An 18636-nucleotide genomic window follows, 5' to 3' on the forward strand; every position below is an offset into this window, starting at 1 on the left:
GTACTCAGTTTAAGTAAAAACAACCAACTAACCCAACCAAACCCTCAAGGCATCCACAACAAAAAGGTAGTGGAAAAGTCACAGATCAGATGTACACTGTCAGATTTTTTCTGAGCACCTCCATAGCACTGTGAGAGCATTTTCTCAGTGTGTTACAGAGTAAGAGGGATCTGCACAGTTGGAAATATTCCATTTTCTCCCTCCCCAATAAGAAGATGGAAGCAAACAGCTGTATGAATTTCACCTATGACTTTCTACCAATTTTGCTAAAAAGATCATCTCAATCTGAATCATCATAGTTGGTCTGTTTGTCTTTAGAATCAAAAGAGAAAAGCCTTTTGAACAAAAGAGTGGAAGAGATGGAGAATTAATAGCCAAATAATAAGCCACTTACTATAAACACTGTCATACCCTGCCTCTTTGGGGAAGCTCCTAAAATTTTATTAGTTTATTTTCTTATCAATGAACAGCCTTAAATTTCCTACCTTTCAACTGTATTCCATAAAGAATGCAAAAGTTAAACAAGATGATATATGCAATCCTAAAAGTGTCCTCTGTAATGAGGTGTTGGGGATTAGGCGTGTCATGGGATAAGAACTGTAAATGAATGATGTCATCTTTCTAATTTGGTGCTGAAATATAAATAAACTACTTCTAATGTTTCTTCCTTTTGCATGCCAGATTGCAGTAAAATGTGCACAAAGAAGTGTTAATGCTCTAGTAGCCTCCCTTTAGTGTGCCTGTTCTGAGAGCAAAATATATTAGAAATGTGAAATGGAAATTTCTTTTCCACTCAAGTAACCATCAAACCATCTAAACTTTGACATGACTTGTAACTGTCATAAATTTCTTAAAATGATGCTATATATGTGGCCAAATATTACTGTTAAAAACTTTTTGTTTTTATTTGTTAGCTCTTCACAATAACTGCAAATGTAATTTTGATGTTCTGTTTGTCTTTGCTTTAGCTACTGCTAGTGCTAAACTTCCACACTGAACGGTATTTTCCAGGTATGGTTAGCTTTGATTTCAGAAGTAAAAGCATCTTATGATTTCAAATTTTTAAAAGCAGGACTTTTGAGGAGGATGAGCAGGAGGATTTCTGAAGAACAAAAGTAAAGCCATGCTGAGGAACAATACGATCCTTTTCACATCCTTCTAAACAAAAATCTGTAACATTCCTTCTGATTGCTCCCTTTGCTAGCTTTTAATATTTAGCAGGCTTTGAAATGCCAACTTTATTTTTATTTAAGGAAGGAATTCATTAACCACACTGGAATTCATTCAGGACCCCAGGGCTTCACACCCCTACACCTACATACAGGCACACAGGAAGGCATGTACATGTTGGGACTCTGGTTTCTCACACAGAAGAAAATCCTCATGGTCTGGGTGCCAGATCAACACATTCAGGGACTGCTTCAGTGCTGCCTGAGAGGGGAAAATACCATGCAGTGACTTGGCAATGCCATCATTTCCTGCAACATCTTCAGCATACCTGACAATTTCCTATTCAGGGACGTCCAAGACCTTTCCTTACATTTCTTTAGAAGGCACAGCAGATTATTCAATATGACTTTTCTGGATGATCAAGAAACATGAATCTTGAAACGTACAATTAATGAAAATGAGAGCGGTGATCACACATGCATTCCAACGATGGACATCTAATGTGCATCATAGGTTACTCTGCACAAGTCACTCCCTATCTGAAATAGTTACATCGCAGAGGTGAAAATTCTATTTATTCGCATTTTCCTCTCAAACCTGAAAACGGGGTTTCATGAAATTTACATATCCACAGCTCTGACAAAAAAAATTGTCATGCCAACAGTTCTTTTTGAAAATGCCTGATGAACAACAGGCCCACACCTGAGAAGGAAAAGGTTTCAATTTGGATGTTTACTAGAAAAGAAAAACATGTTAACTTATAAAATACAACAATTAATTAACTCTATCTCCAGAAGACCATGTATGGGCTTATTAGCTCTAGCCTAAAAAGTGTCCTCAGATTTTCTTTGTTCTTAATTTATTGACTACATTCAAAAAATACTGCATCCATTTTGAAATAAAGGAATGACCGAGAAACTAAATGCAGCTTAAATCTACTTGCACAGGTATATTAACCCTTAGGGCTTGAAGCAGTTGTCTTTGATCATTCAATGTCACTATTTGCTAAGCTGTCAAGGTCATGAATGGTATGTGTAACTGAATTTTTAACCCACTTACCAAAGAATTTATGATCTAGCACTGCAAGAAAACTGACAGGCATTTCTTGTCCTCCTAAAAGTCTGTAGAGTTTAAGGAAGGATATACCAAAGTGAAATGAAAGTCTTTGATTGACTGGTAACAGACTAAATAGCTTAAAAGCAATCTGTAACTGTAAAACTATAATATTAAAACTGTCTTTTAAAAAATATTTTAGCAAGGTGGCAATAGGGAACTATGCTTTCATCTGTCATCTGGATCAAGTTAACAACGAAACTCTCATGAATGAGGTTCAAATGAGGAAAAATACTAAGATTTGTTGCTCTGGGATATAGGTGTAAAACAATTCAATAGCTATTACTTTCCTTTGGATTTTCTTCTCAATCTCTCTTCACTTCATGGAATTTGAAATATTTCTAGAATATTCACTTTCAATAGGGTAGGATTTTTCCCTATATAACATGAGAAGGAGGCAGATATAAGGCCTGCAAGCTGTCCTGGAGCTGGGATCTAATTCTTAAAGCACAAAATTTAAAATCTAGAGACCCACATTGTCGGTTTGATTCTGCAATGACCTCCTGCTGTCTTCAAGGACACAGAAACTCTTTTTCTTGCAATCTCACTGCTTGAAAATAAGCATTCTAAGATTTCCACAAAACACTCTGAGAACTTCATGTGGCAGGCATTTAGTTCCAGTCTTCATGATTTTAAATAATAAGTGATTTTATCTGAGCATTTTTTTTCTCCTAAGACAATATTTTAGAAAATAGAAAAGGGCAATGATCTAAAAAATTTCATTCTTCAGGCTACAGAGTTCACCAAGTTTATCCAGAAGCTGCATGAATTTATTGGAATGAACCTAGATTTAATGAAAGCATGTGCAACTGCAATTGGTTCTCCTGTATGAATCCAGTGCTTCAGGCCTGAGTTCCATTAACAGCAGGTTAACAAAATGTTTGCTAATTAAGCCAGCTCTCTCTCCAAATAAAATCAGTTTTCACATTAGAACAGCATTTTTGCACGTTCTTTGAAAATTGTTATCATCTGAAGACACGGGGAGAATTTCTTGCCATTTCTACTGCTGCAGAACTCAGAAGTTACTAACTGCCATGGAATACAATTTATAGTGGATTTGTTATTTGGCAAGTTACAGTTCATCAGATGTTGGACAGCAAATGCTGTACTTGACCTCAAACACCCTAAAGTTCAAGAAATTACATTTTTCAGCAAGTTTCCTTTATTCCATTTCAGCTGTCTGATCCTCATTAAATATTTTTCTGAGATCAAAAATAACAAGTTCAAGTTCCAACAGTGGAGCCTCTAAAAAATCATGTTCAACTTCACTGTCTCTATTCCACCTGCTTTCAGCATCTCAGGCTTATAGAGGTACCTGCATCCTGCACAAGCAAAGTGAAAATAAGCCAAAGAGTGAGATTAATTTTCCATCTAGAAAAGATATTTAGGAGAGACTCCTTTGCAAAGTTTCAGTTTAAACTTTTGTTAAAACTTCTTGATACACTTTGGAGCACTGTGGCACTAACTTTCCAGCTGAAGCAGAAAAGAACATTCCAAGGCTATTATTGTTAGAAAGCCAAACCTTGAGACTGGTCCCTTTTTAATGGTAGCACACTTCTCGAATCCACATGATTAAATGAGACAAATTGTTAAAACATATCCACCAAGGATGGTTTTGACAGAAGTGTCGTTTTTCCACAAGCCAGAGGATCTGTTAATCAGTTATTGCTTTGAAGGATCTTTTGCCAGTATTAGAGCAGCATGGAAGAAGTGGACTTCAATAGACTGCCAGAGATTGTGTTCCTTTATGCTAATTATTCAGGCCACTTTTAACAGCATAATACTAACTAATCATGCTAATTATTTCCAAAATAAATTATACTCTTGTCTTCAATGATTAGAAATATACAATTATATTCAATTCAGGCTTGTTGCTTATGCAGTGAGGTTTTAGACACCAAGAAAATTCCAATGGAAAAAAAAAAAAGAGGTTATGAAGACTCAAGTTTGCAAGCACTCATCAGTAAGTGAAAGATAACAAAAACATTGCAGTATGTTAACTAACCAGCAACTCCAAATGCTAAATAAGTATGATAATCATAACCGTATGGGTGTTGGAATGCATCACTGTAGGGCAGAGTTACGTTTTACTGAGTGCTTTAATTATACATTTTCTTTTTATAACATCCCTGTAATGCAGTCTGTTCTTATATTCTTACTCTCAACTACATTTTAACATGGGTTTTGCTGCTTTGTTTCCTGCCTCCATTGAAGAACACAAATTTTTCCCTGTTAAAATTCCAAATGGGCTAATAAGCATGCTTTTCTTTTCCTGTTAGAGTGTATGACTTGTCTTGGAAAGTGTGAGAGACAGGATGCATGCAGGCTCAGAGTGTGCATGATAGCTTACTGCAGAAAAGCTTGGCCACTCTGCATTTAACTCTTTTTAGGTTTTACCTCATTAATGATAAGACTGTTCCATATGATGTAAGGAACACAGTCAAGTTTTTATGCTAAGTATACATCTTTTTATTTTTCACATCTATATTTAGTTATATACTAGACTTAATTCTCATGGTGTTTGTACATTAAAATCATAGAATTCTTATCATCTGCGATATGTAACCCAGAGCAGTTTATGTTCAGGCCCTGTGTGCCCTCACAGGACAGAAAATAGGGATGAAGAAAAGGTACTGACTATTTTCCAAGTTTTCATTAAATCCAACATTCCTCCCAGGGAAAATACAAAATCAATTGCTGGACAAATTAATACTCCTCTGCAGCAGTGCAAAGCAGCTTCCATGTAAGTCTTTTCAGAGACTCAGGTCTGGTAATTTAGTGTTGAACATGAGCATAGAAGCTTTACAGACACTTCAGTTCTTTTTTAATTAGAGTAGTATTTAACTGGTATGAACAGCCATTACACCTGCTGCTTTGCGAGATGACAAAATGTGACTGACTTACCCTGAAAGAAGTTAAAGCTCAGAGTAAGTCTCCCTCTTCACAAGCAGAAGGACCACAGCCTCCCAAACACCAGCTGGGATATTGGACACTTGGCAGATGGAGACAGGCAGCACTTCCAAGTGCCAAGCAGACACTTATCTAAAGTACTGAGGCCAAACTTCAACTTTTCTGACACTTGTGATTAAACAAAGCTATGTTGAATTGAACATGGCCCATCTGACTTTTTTTGCTGCATTTTCCTGCATTTAGAGTTTGTGGTTTTGAAGTCTTTTAAAGCTCTGTGAATTAAAAGCATGGCTTGAAGCGCAGGAAATATCTTGTAATAATACAGCATGCTCAGTAATCTATAAGCTAAAGTCATGCTAAAGGTATTTGTCTCAGTCCTACTACTAAACTTGGTAATTACATAGAAGTATGTAAGAACATAGACACAAAGAAGTGGGTTAAAAAGCATAATTAAAGCTCTGAAACAGTAGCTGCCTGAGGACATCTCAGGCCAGGTCCTACTAAAAACAGACAAGCAACGGAAGAAGGAAGGTTCTCTTTTTCCCTTTTTACAACAGGAAATAACTCATTAAAAAGATACTTCCCCATAATAATTATTTAAAACCAGACATGAATCAGAAACTCTAGCAGCTAAGTAAGACCTTTGAAACTGCAAATCTCTGGTTAGCACTACTGGTCATTTTTCACCATCTTTAATGTCTGAAGAGTGAGTTTCAGCTACAATTTTTACAATTTCAATACCAAGCCCAGGTCTCCCATTTGTATCACATACAAAATATAGCTTAAGTTGAAATGCCTGCATGTCTTCCGTTGTATGCAACAAGAATTGTTAAAACATACATTTCAATACATGGGTGCTAAATTTAAGCATGGACTGAAATGGAAAAAACATCACACCACTGTCTTGATACACTTTATAGAGACACCTTACATATAACTAAAGTCTTTTCGATGCTAGATTGTAGGAATAACAAGTTTTATCCACCATTACAGCAGTAGAAATATTTGACACCCAGTTTTTACAGGGTTTTTTTTTTAATAACTGGCTACTTAGCACTGTATTTGAGATCAAGTGTTAAACTATATTTAGTCTTACTATCATGGGGTATGGTGTAGTAGAACATAAGGATTTGTTTAAAACATGTCACGTGGAGAAAAATCCTTTTGGCTTGGGAGTTCACATCACCGTAATGGAGACACTCACTATTCTTATTTGAGATACTTAATAACCATTTTCACCTACCAAGCAAGCCAGATCCAAAATTACTAAAGTTCCAGTGTTAATTCATACATTATTTTATATCTGCATTACCTACTTTTTCCATTTAAGATTTTCAGTGAAGTTAAACCATTTGTCTGAACAAAGTTCTAGGATAAGTTCACAACCAGATTATCACCAGTGAAAAGAGGCTGCCTTGAGCCACGGCCAGGCTTAAGCTGTGACACAGATTCTTCAAGAATCAAAAAACTCTGAACAGAGAACAAACAGAAACAGACTTTAAATCAGGAAAGGGCTTATATACCAAGCCTGTGGTGCTTTCAGGGGCTAAAGGCAAAAAAAACCCCTCTCATTGGAAAATGTTTGTGTAAAAATACCATCCAAAAGACCTTGGATTCCTGAGCGCGTAAGGAGGAAAAAGTGATGCCATATCCAGCTATGACCCGAGTCCATCAAATTTTATAATATAAATTGTCAAATCTTACTGAGAATATGTGAAAAGGGTTATGAGAGCACTGCCAACATTTTCAGAATTTTTCCAACACAGAATGTCTTTTGAATCAACTCAGTTGTTCAGGCAAAGGCTTTCAGCTGCACTCACACATTCCCTCTCCTATCTGGTGCCCCTCCTGTGTTAAGCTACAGGGAGAAGTGGCACTCTGCTCCTTCACCCCCACAGGAGGCTGCACTTGGCAAAATTGAGATGCAATTCAATTGTAGTGACTGTAATGACCCACGTTCAAAAACACAGGTTCAAAAATCAGGTTAAAAATTAAGAGAATAAACCCCAATGTTAAGTCATGCAGAAATATTCCTTTAGGATATTTCTAATTAATAGAAAAGTATAAACCAAAAAGATTTTTAAGATTGTAAGGCCATTGGATGCCTAGTATTGACATAAATGGGATCTGAACAGCCACATTTAAAATCAGATAGTAAAAGCCATTTTACTACATTTTCTGAGAACTTCTAAGGAAAAAATAACCAGACTGATTAACATCAATATATGAAGTTATTAGAACATCTATTCTTACCTGCCCAAAATAAACAAAGAACCTGTGCAGCATAAGTGTAACAAAATTAAAACTAAAACTTACGAGTCTCAGACTCCTCTTTTGTCCAAAATTAGGTGCTTAAAGCTTGAACAAGACCAATATTATGAGTTATAGTAAACAGCATAAACATAAGAGGTAAAAAAGCAGCAGAATAGTCAATTATGTCTGCAGTACCCAGGTGAATGGCTTCTTAACATGGATTCTACTCATTGTGCAGTAATATTTGGATTCAACTGCACAATAAATCTCTTTCTGAAGCAGATCTGTATAAACAACAGCAGCAACAACAAAAAAAATAGCAGCAACAACAATAATAACAACAATAATAATCATAAAATTACGTGGTCCTGTAATATTCACACCTGTGAAATTCAAGGCAGTCAGAAAGATTAACTTAGTATTACATCAGAAACATGAAGCAACAGTGATTAGGAACCAACACTAGAAGTTGCTCCTGTTCACAAGTGCTACAGATGACAATGTCTACACTGTCAGAAAGCATTGCAAGACTTTTTTGTTCCCACACTTGTTAAATATATAGAGACCTTAAATGCAATTAATTAATTCACAGGGTTGGGCTGCCAGAATAATCACAATCACAACAACTTCTAATCATATTCTTTTTCTCCTACAGTAATATAAACACTTTCAATATCATAAAATACACAGTGCAATAAAGCTAAATTAATCTATCAGGGAAAATACTTCTTGGGGTATTTTGTTATTCTTGAATGCCTGATGTCACCACCATAATATCACACCAGCAATGTTTCTGAAGTACTTAACTAGAATAGTACAGGAATGCAACATGATGCCTCCAATTCCACTTTATTCATCTGCTGCTGAAAGAGCTCTTCAAAATATTTACAGGGTAATTAGTAAGAATTAATTCTGTATATTGCATGCAGGAGAAAATATTGTTAGTTTTTAGTTTGCTGAGCAAGTGTGATTACACACATTTTTTAAATTCCTTGACTGTTTCATCACCCTTTTTGTTGTACTAGCAATATGTTGATGTGATGAAATATAGAGCAGTGAACTAATAGACTGAGAAGTCTGCCAAATACCAGCTTTGCCTCTGGCCAGAGTATTCTGTACACCTGCACTCCTGAAAGCACTGGAAAGGTTTCTAATTTCATGTTTTGAGAAGAAAAATAAAATGCTCTCAAGGAGTTAGAAGACCTTGCATTTTGGCCAACTGCACTTACATTTTTGGCACTATATCCTAAAAGTGAAAAGAGACAAATGGGAAACTCTCTCGCAGTATCCAAGTTCAGGATGAATCAGAAACATCACAGTGTCTTCTGCTCTTACCAAAATCTCTTGAGATGTGCTAAAAATGGACTTTTTAGCTAATTATTTCATGAAGGATTGCATCACTGCACAAATTTATCTAAAAATAGCTTCCCAGAATTCTCAAAAGGAATCTTGGCCAGGGTGATTATACACATTATGTAATCACTCAGCAAAGCCCACATGGTAATTTTGTTTAATACTGTATTTCTGAAAGGTTTTTTTAAAGCCTACTGCAAAGTTCTACAGCTCTCAAAATACAGCATTTGGTGTATGAATCAAAGCAATTACAGTGGTTTTGTTTTTCTAGGAGTGTATTACTATGGTTCCATTTATTTAAGGTACTAAACAATAAATATTTAACTGACAGATTGCAGCTGCTAAATTGTATTTAAATCATTACAATAAGATATGTTTGTTTCTTGTGAGAATATGTTTGCAACACAGAGGTCAGCATTATTACTACTAATTTTACAGCTGAATACACTGTGATACAAATAATTTTTCTAGGTTATCTAGGTTTTGACATAAAAACAATTCTCTTCTTCCAGCTTAAAAATAACAGAACTTTTACTTAAACTCACACAGCCACAATCCATAAAAAGATGAATCAACTCATTCATATAAATAACATTTTAATCTTTAAAATACGATATGCCTATCTGTAGCTTTATTAAAATAAATCCTAAATATTCTCATTTCCCAACAAAGTCAGGATATTTCACTTCTTTAAGATGCCTCTTTTGCAGTGTGAAAAATTGTGACAAATTATTTTAAAATAAACGTCTTAATAGTAGTTTACAAAGTGTTTGACATTCCCAAAGGCCTGAAAATGTGGATATATACGAGAGGAATATAGATATTTATCATGGACCAACATGTTATTTTGCCTCTCAAAGCAAAAATTGCTCTTACAGAATAGACCAGGGATGAATTTAGGGCTTTATGTGAATTTTTAGCATTATCTAGTGAGTCATCCTTTAATATTTATAAATATTTCTCCTTTGATGATCCCATTAGGCTGGAGAACTGTGGCTTTTTTGAATTCTCTCTTTCAGCGGTGCAACAGCTGTGGAAATGGAGGATGGGACAAATAAGACCAGAAGAAAAAAAGTGGTGCTGCAGCTGATCACTCACTGAAGTCCTGGTGAATCAGAAACAGCTCAAGAGACAGCATCTCCCAAGAAAATGGAGGAACTTGGGGGGGATGTATCACACGGGGTGAAATCTGTCACTGCCCCCCTGCCCAGCAACGTCAGATCAAGCCTTTGTGGTGGATGAACATGTGAAACCTTTGGGGGTTGACAGTGGCTCTTCCCAAAAGGATTAAAGAAGTATGAGTGAAGTCTACAACCTCTATTATCAGATAATTCTTAAGTGTAATAAAGTGGTGACCTAGTTAAACCACATTCCTGTTCCTGGTGACTCTTTTTTTGTGGTGTCTAAGATAACAGGGAGATTATTTTGGCATCAATTTAATCTAGCTAAATAGCTTTACTGAAGATCTTTATCACTATAAATAATGGAGGTATTTGAAGTATTTGGTTACAATTGTAACTGAAGTTATCCAACAAAATGCTTCTCTAGCAATGCTCTTCTGCTGTTCCTTTTCTCTGTCTGAAGAAAGTTATCAATGTTTGGAACACTCTCCAGCAACAGCTTAAAGGTACAACAAAAAACAAGCACAACAAAACAGCTGCCCAGGTCTCTGACGAGCATTTTTAAAATATCCATGATGGGTATCATGGAACATGGCAAAGTGGTGCATTCATTTAATCTTCAGTAACCTAAGATGAAGGTAAAAAAGGAAGATAAAAAAGAAAATAACTACCCTCTCTTTTCCAAAGCAAACCAAAACAAATATCCCTAAAATTATTTGGAATTCATCATCATCTGCTCTGGTGCAGCACAGTGGGGTGAAGTGATAAAAAACATGAAGCACATCAGCCTATTTATCATATAAATTTTGGTGAAATATCTCCTGGCCAGCTGACTGACTTGAGACACAACTGCATCATGGATGGAACATATGCGATAATATCTATTTCTAGAGGGTTTTTTTAACTATGTGGTTTTTATTTAAACCTCAAATGATTTATAGTGTTGAAGGCAGAGAGATTTTTACCCATTTGAGAATTTATTTTAAGGATAATCAAAATTTCTAGATAACCTCTCAGAAAGCCTGAAGCCTTCAGAAAACACAATTATTTTACAACAGATAAGCAAATAACGGAACAGGAGGAGGTTAAAAAGAGTCAACAGAACGGACAGATCCTGCTTGATGCAAAAAGCATCTGCTCTCCTCTCCCACAGAATTAAGAAGGTTGGAAACTATATGAAGAGGGAAAAGAAAATGTATTGGCTGCATATAACATGAGCCAAACATGCAGCTAATTCTTAACAACTCCAGAGAAGCAATAAACGCTTAAATGGAACACATCCTACCTTTTGCAACTGCTGTCACGTGTCAGACCTGGCTTGAACACTTCCAGTAGGACAACAGAATAAAACAGGACAAATGAAAATGATGCCAGTTGTCTGTTACCATGAAAGTATGAAAATTAATGTCTCCCCACCTGCTGTTTTAACTGATGTACTAATCTGTCCTTCTCTCGTTTAAGAGCCATTACTTCATCTTGAGTCTTCTTTTTCTTTGAAGCAGACAGCTCAAGCAAGGCAATATTTGCATCTTTTTCACTAATTGCAGCAAGCAAAGCTTCCTGTCTGATAAAATAAAATAAAATTAAAATTGTAACATTCTCATTAAAACAGAATACATACAACTATATCACACTACGTGAGATATTTCTTTCAATCACTAGAACAATCACCTACCTTCTGAAGACTTTAAATAGCAATCTCTGTCAGGTCTAACCAAATCATGAAATAAACTGATTAGCCCCAAATTTCTCTTTATAGACTTTTCATTATTTGCTTAATAAAACATTTATCTCTGTTTATTTTAGTACAATATGATATCTAACAAGAGTTCTGTGAAATTTCTTGCTTTTAAATATCTTTGATATTTTTTTGCAATTCACTTTCCTGAATTCTAGAATACTTTACACAAATCTCTTTTGACTTATTCAGATCATAGAGATTGAATTCTAGAGAGCAAAGTGATAAAGATAAAACAACTTTTTATATTATCCTGTTAACTTGGTACACTAGGGTCCTCAGTGCAGGAATCTCTGGATATCTCCCTCATATTTACTTACATGTTTTCCTATGGATTTATTATTATTCACTGTGCCAACACAAAAATATATTTCTAGAAGTAAAATACAAGTTTTTTGATCTGATTGTTCATGAGAAATAACTTCTTTTGCCATCTTGACCCCTCAATCTCAGAGAGCAAGCAGAATCTTACAGCTCTCAGATATATATGGGATCACAGAGACACTCACAGGGGCCATCATAAATAGTTTGTGAGGACATAAGACAAAGGCAATTTTTTACAACATGCAGTTGAAAGCACAGATCTTGCAGTATCTTATACCCTAAAATGCTCATGCTCTGGCAAGGCCATAATCTTTCCTTTAATTTCATAAATAAAAGAAATATATTCACCTTCTGCAATGTATTCAATGACAGACTATGACTTATCAGCCAAGAAAAAGCACATAATACCTAATAGCTTTTAGAAAAGAATATGTTATGGCCTGTGCCTTTTCCCAGAACTATATAAGATCAATCATTAAAAAATAAACATGGATAAATGAATCATAAATTAACCTTAGGCTCCAACTGCTAATAAATGTAAGAATACAGCTCGTGAACTTCATACAGTCAAGGTGAGCTAAAAGTTTGGAATTCTCACAGTCCTTTGCTTGCCAGCAAAAATGTCAAGAAAGTTATTCCACTTTTATTTCAAAGTTCCTAATGTATTAATATAAATGTTTATAGGACAATATTTCTGATGGAGTCAAAGAAAAACAACCCATTTATTTTAGTCGAAGTTATGCGACATGGATCAATTTTAGATAAACAGTTGCATTTTATTCATACACTTTAATAGTCTCATTTATTATTCTGTCTTCTTCATTCATATCTCAGTTAAATGATGTTTAAAAGAGAATGTCATATGACTCCAACAGTCTTAATTTAAATCATAGCTATGAATTATTTTAAATAACCAACATTAAACAAAAAATATATAGCAGAGGGGTTACATATCCATAATGCTAATTTGAAATGAAATATAGGCATATTGTTTTTCTATAAACCTCATAATAATGTATAAAAATTGCTGTGTAGTAATTTGTAAAAGACTCAGTTTGTTCATGTGTTGTATTCAAATATAATATCTATTCTATAGCATTTTAATTAAAATATTAAATTTTTAATGCAGTGAAATAAAAGTTGATTTGCTACACTATTCAACTCCTCTCAACTTGCAGAAAGGAAGTAATTTATCACAAAATCATGGAATGTTTTGGGTTGGGAGGGACCTTAAAGCCCATCCAGTCCCATCCCCGCCATGGGCAGGGACACCTTCCACTATCCCAGGTTGCTCCAAGCCCCATCCAACCTGGCCTTGGACACTTCCAGGGATGGGGCAGCCACAGCTTCTCTGGGCACCCTATGCCAGGGCCTCCTCACCCTCACAGATATCAGGAATGATAACACAAGTTCTCTGGCAGAAATAAAGGTATTCTGTGACTTTAAAGCCAAAGAAAAAGAAACAGCATTTTGCATATAGCCATAAAATACATTGTTCTAAATTAAATAAGATTAGCTCCTCTACAATTTTCTGACAGCACACTCTCAGAAAATTACAGAGAAAGGTTAGTTAGAAGTGTAACAATGTTCCAGTTATAATATCTGAAGATAAACATTCACAATACCATCACAAACCTATTTTCATTGTGAGCGTGTTTAAGAAATCTACAGTTCAGAACTTCCGAGGTTTTAGAACATCTTTAGGTTCTTTCTTAAGTTGTGTAGGTTAACTCCATGCCAGCCAGCCCCAATATAATACGTCTGCTCTCTAATAGCAAATTCCACAGTAAATACTTGTCACCTGTGAGGTTTTTAATGATATATAGTTATTTAATGATGAGTAACACACATTACAGTGTAAAAAGCCAAAAATTGAATAAAAGGTTTAAATTAACTTGAAAACAACATGAAGCTATACTGAAATTTTACTTCTCTGAAGTTTAAATCATGTCACTGCCTCTAAATTGGCAGTAAAAGCACAAACCTGACTAATGAGGAAGAAGAGTCAGAACTACTGAATTATTTGGTAAGATTTCAACAACTGATAATAGGATTCAGTCACATCCATACTTTTTGCATTGCCAGCCAAAATGATCACACATTCTTGTGATATTAACTGTTCAGCTGTGCAACATTCTCCACTCCACTTTAAAGAAACAGATGAGGTGAAATCTTTCATGGGAGAGGAGAGCCAGTCAACATGCTTTGAAAAATCTGCACTCTGCATACTGCAGCCCCAAACCCACAAAATTTTGCAGACCTTAGCATTTATTTTCTCAGCTGATGGGGATTTTCCTATCTTGGGAAAATGCTTGGAAAAATATGTGACCAAACACTTAATTCCAGGAAATAATGACTCATATCAAGCACTTCCAGGAAATGATGGTTCATAGTCATGTGAAATAGCTGCTGTCAAATGACACCACAAGTGGTCCACTGAGACACTCCAAGATTTGAATCAAACCCACAGCACAAATTTGTTTGAATCAGCCCCCCAAATTATTGCCAATGGATTTTTTAATCTTATCTTTGTAGTTAATTTAAGTGGAGCTGGGAGGCCTTAAACGTATGAATGTGGAGAGACGACTGTGCCATACGACGGTGGGGATTTCTATGGAAGCCCTTCCCCAGCCACATGGAATGATGAACACATCAAACGCAAACTCACACTGCCAGCACTCTTGGAGTCACCCAAATGTGAGTCAGCCTCTGCTCAGAAGCTGTAAAGCCTCACTTATCTGTGAGACAAGGTGTTTTAGCTCAGGGATAGCACCACACAATGTGTTGATGGCTTCCAGACTGGAGCTGGCTCACACAGCCTGCCCAGTGTGGGCACAGCACCTGTCTGCACAGACATATTCCTGGATGTGTCAGCATATTATCCATGTTTATTATCATGGATAATCTGAACAGCAATAACCTCAGATGTAAGTGGGGTTTAACCAGGCATCGGGGTTAACAAGAGGTTGGCAAAGCAGGACTGTATATTCTACCAAATGATATGGTGGTTGTTTAAATCCTTATTAATTACCTCCTTCTGTACAGAGGGAAGACTGAGAAGCCCAACAGATTTTATTATTACTTTTCAGAGTACAAAGCAAAGATGCAGGTTGTGACACAGCACCTGACTAAAGCCATGTCCTCCTTTACTCCTGCATGGCCTAGGATCCAGCCCCAAAAAATCCCAGGAAGACAGAGGCTGAAAAAGACCTTGCCCACACTTGTGAGGCATTGGAAGTGAAGAGATCGAAGCATTTTTGAAGCTTCCTCTCAGGATAGATCAGGATCTCTACATTATCATAGCTTATTTATTACATTTTGCAAACTAGTTTACCCACTTCTGTGAAAGTTGTTATGCTAGCCTGTCATCATACTTCAAGTTTCCTATAGAAGAACAAAACCTCATAGCCAGGAGCACTTTATTTTAGCTATCCAGGGACCTGGCTAGAAAATTAACATCACTGTTTTTGCAGCAAACATTTGAGATTATCTGGCCACTAGGAACAAGGTTAAGATGCCAGCAAAGTAGATGTCAATAATAATCTTCTCACCTACAAATATGAAGTAAACTTCATTCCAAAATGTAAACTGGTAGTAAGGTTTTTATTTAAATCTCTCAGATAAGTCATACACTTCAACTTTGCTGCTAGAAAACGAAACTCATCATGAGCTTCAGTGCAAGAAGTTTTGAAAATCACGACCTGAACTGGCACCAAGAACAACACACATTCTGATGTGCTCTCAGCTAACGTGCCTAAGAGTGTAAGCATAATTTATAATTCCTAATTATCTACTGTGTCAGGAAAAAAAATGACTTTCCAAATGCAGTTCTACAGAGATGTTATCACTATTTGCAGCCAAAATGTCTCCTTATTGTTTAATAAATTATAGCAATAAAATACATTTTAAAATAATTTATTAGTGCAGTGGATTAAATGACATTCTTTAACAGTAATATTTATAAAGAGTAATCCCTTCTGTTATTAGTAGTTTTTCCTCTCTTTTTTTGGCAAACTAATCTGTTATACAAATAACAGGGTAGTACTTTTAACACCAAAACAAAAAAAAAAAAAAATCACTCTAACTTTTCACAGTTAAAGTAAGTAAACCCTCAAATTAAAAAATATATATTAAACCTAACAGCAAATGCTCCACATTGGCAATTATTATATACATTTTTCTTTCACCTGCATAAAGTCATTCCTAGGATTTCCAACTTAATTATCTTCCTCTATAATATGCTGCTCATTGCAAAGAGAAGAGGGAAAACTTTTCCCTGGAAAAGCAAAACTTATGAAATGAAATTTCTCCTCCCCTGGCAAAGGTTGACTGCAACAACCCACAGCAACCTCAGGCAAGTCTCCTTAATACAGAGCCAGTGAATACAACAGTGTCTTAATAAGCACACTCAGCTGAGGGATCTGGGCTTACAGTCCTGGGGCTTCCACTAAGAAGTACCAAGAAAATTTGCACAAAAATCTTACTATACTTCATGTCACTTCATATTAAATACAAAGGAATAGATGAAAGAAACACTCCCACCCTAATGGCCAGGAATTAATTTATTTACACAAATTGTGTTCTACCCAAAATTCCAGTTTGTATAATGTTTTCATTAACTAATGAATGATGGACCAGAAAATCTACTTATTACATTTCAATGCAGCTTCAGAATGGGAGGATTTTCATGTGGCATGAAGACAGGAATAAAATTGGTCTTTACAAACCAAAGATGCTGCCTAGAAAAGTAAGGAGAAACTCCATACTGATGATCTGTTGTGAATAAGGCAAGTATCATATTGAGAAATAAAAACAAAAATAGATTGCCAAGCAGAAGTGAGTATTTACATCTACACAAATGGTCTTAGCTGAAATACTGAACCCAGCACTCTCTAAAAAATGTGGGGAAAGGCAGAGAAATTATGAGAAAACATTGGGAAAAACTACAATAAATAGTCTATGAGTGGCAACATGATAATGAGAACCTAAAATGCTATGTCCAATTGAAACAGAACTTTTCTATATTCATGGCACACAGAAACAGAAGTCATGTCCATAAACTGCAGAAGAAAACAGCCAGGTTTTTTCCTCCTATCTAGCCAAGATGTGATGATAATAGCCATTCCTCAGTGATAGTCAAATACAAAGTTTCCTTTCCTTGGAGGATTGATCAATTATTAATCTGATAATAGAGATAGCTTTTAAACAAACAGAAAGTATAAAATAATATCAATCTTTTAGTAAAGTCACTGGAAATAGTGTCAAAGAAAAATCTGAATTAAAAAAAATACCTGACATAGGATTAGAGAAAGCAGATGATAGCAAAGTACCTCAACTATAAATGTTACCTAACACCTGAAAAATGCAATCTTACAGATCTCTAGCAATACACACAAAGTTTGCATTTGTGAAAGCATCTGTCTTGGAGTCAAAAAAAATTACTTAATATGAAAAGGAAGTCTTAGCATACTAGAAGGTAAGATAAGATAATGCAAAAAGAAATAAATCCATGAAAGTCTCTGTTGAATGCCAAACTGAAAAAGTATATTGTATACAGTATTTTATCAAACTTCAGCCTAAACAAATGTCAAATGGAATAATTTCTTTAACAAATATGGGCAACAACTGAGAAAAAAGGGTTGCTCACTAGCATATATTTAGTCAGGATTAACTAAGGATAAAAAAATGTACTAAGAACAGATTTAATAACCCTAAACTGTCATTCAGCTAGTAGGAGGTATTCAAGATACAGCTAATAAAACACAAAAAAATGGTTCTAACCACCCACAAAAAAATCTCAGTAGTATAAAACACTGAAGGATGACCAATAAGATAAATGCTTTCTTTTGAGAGCTGCCTTGCAGTTAACCTTCTTAAAGAGTCTCCCAGAAACCTCTAATCATAATACATTGCATTGCCACTTATCACAGTCAATTTAGAAGTGAGCTCTGTAAACACTCCTGCCTTACTCCCCACCTCTGTTAGTCTAAGAATAATTTTTTGAGCTTTAATAAAAGAACCCATGACAACTTTTTGGGAGGTGGGGTGAGTTCTTAGAAACAGCCCAATTGTAGCCTAACAGAATTCCAAGATTAAGATTTATAGAAGCAAGACCTTCTAACGAGAACTTTTACTGCCTTTACTACTTAAGCTGTTCTCCACAAAATACAGAAATGCAATTTTAAAAGTCACTATTAAAACTAAATCAAGTCAGAAATGTTTGAACTAATGATATACAGTAAAGTACTCAGCCAGCTTCTTACATGCTAATCATACTGAAGAACAAAAAACCCAGTTCAATCAGCTTCTTCACTTTAATTATTGTTTTCTTTCCCTCGTGACCCCCAGTATTCAACCTTAAGTTCAGTAGGAGGTGACTAGAGATAGACGGTGATGAGAGATCCTGTTTGAAACAGCTTCTCTCTGTCACTCCTAAAGCAAATAAATGGTTTGTTAAAACATGCTGTTAATCCATTATGGATGTGCATGCATCTTAGAAAATAAACTTCAGAATATTATTGGTATTTTAAAGCTTTTTCTGACAGAAAATTTATCTCTCCGATTGCTTTACAAAAGCACATTTATAGATTACTCCTTTTAAATGACCAATTATCTTGCACTGTATTCAAAGAACAAACCCCTCTGAAATACTTT

At 35.5% G+C, this 18636-nt stretch overlaps 1 protein-coding gene across 14 annotated transcripts in view; it reads right to left on the bottom strand.

Annotated features, from left to right (window-relative positions):
* Positions 1 to 18636, bottom strand: part of ERC2 (ELKS/RAB6-interacting/CAST family member 2) — a 431010-nt gene that overhangs the window by 125956 nt on the left and 286418 nt on the right. For all 14 annotated transcript variants that reach the window (XM_039558888.1, XM_039558887.1, XM_039558889.1 and 11 more), the window contains one exon: positions 11337 to 11484. In XM_039558888.1, the coding sequence (XP_039414822.1) occupies positions 11337 to 11484 (148 nt within the window). The remainder of the gene's footprint in view (positions 1 to 11336; positions 11485 to 18636) is intronic.

This window comes from Corvus cornix, chromosome 12, assembly GCF_000738735.6.
Source record: "Corvus cornix cornix isolate S_Up_H32 chromosome 12, ASM73873v5, whole genome shotgun sequence".
NCBI classification, from domain to species: Eukaryota; Metazoa; Chordata; class Aves; order Passeriformes; family Corvidae; genus Corvus; species Corvus cornix.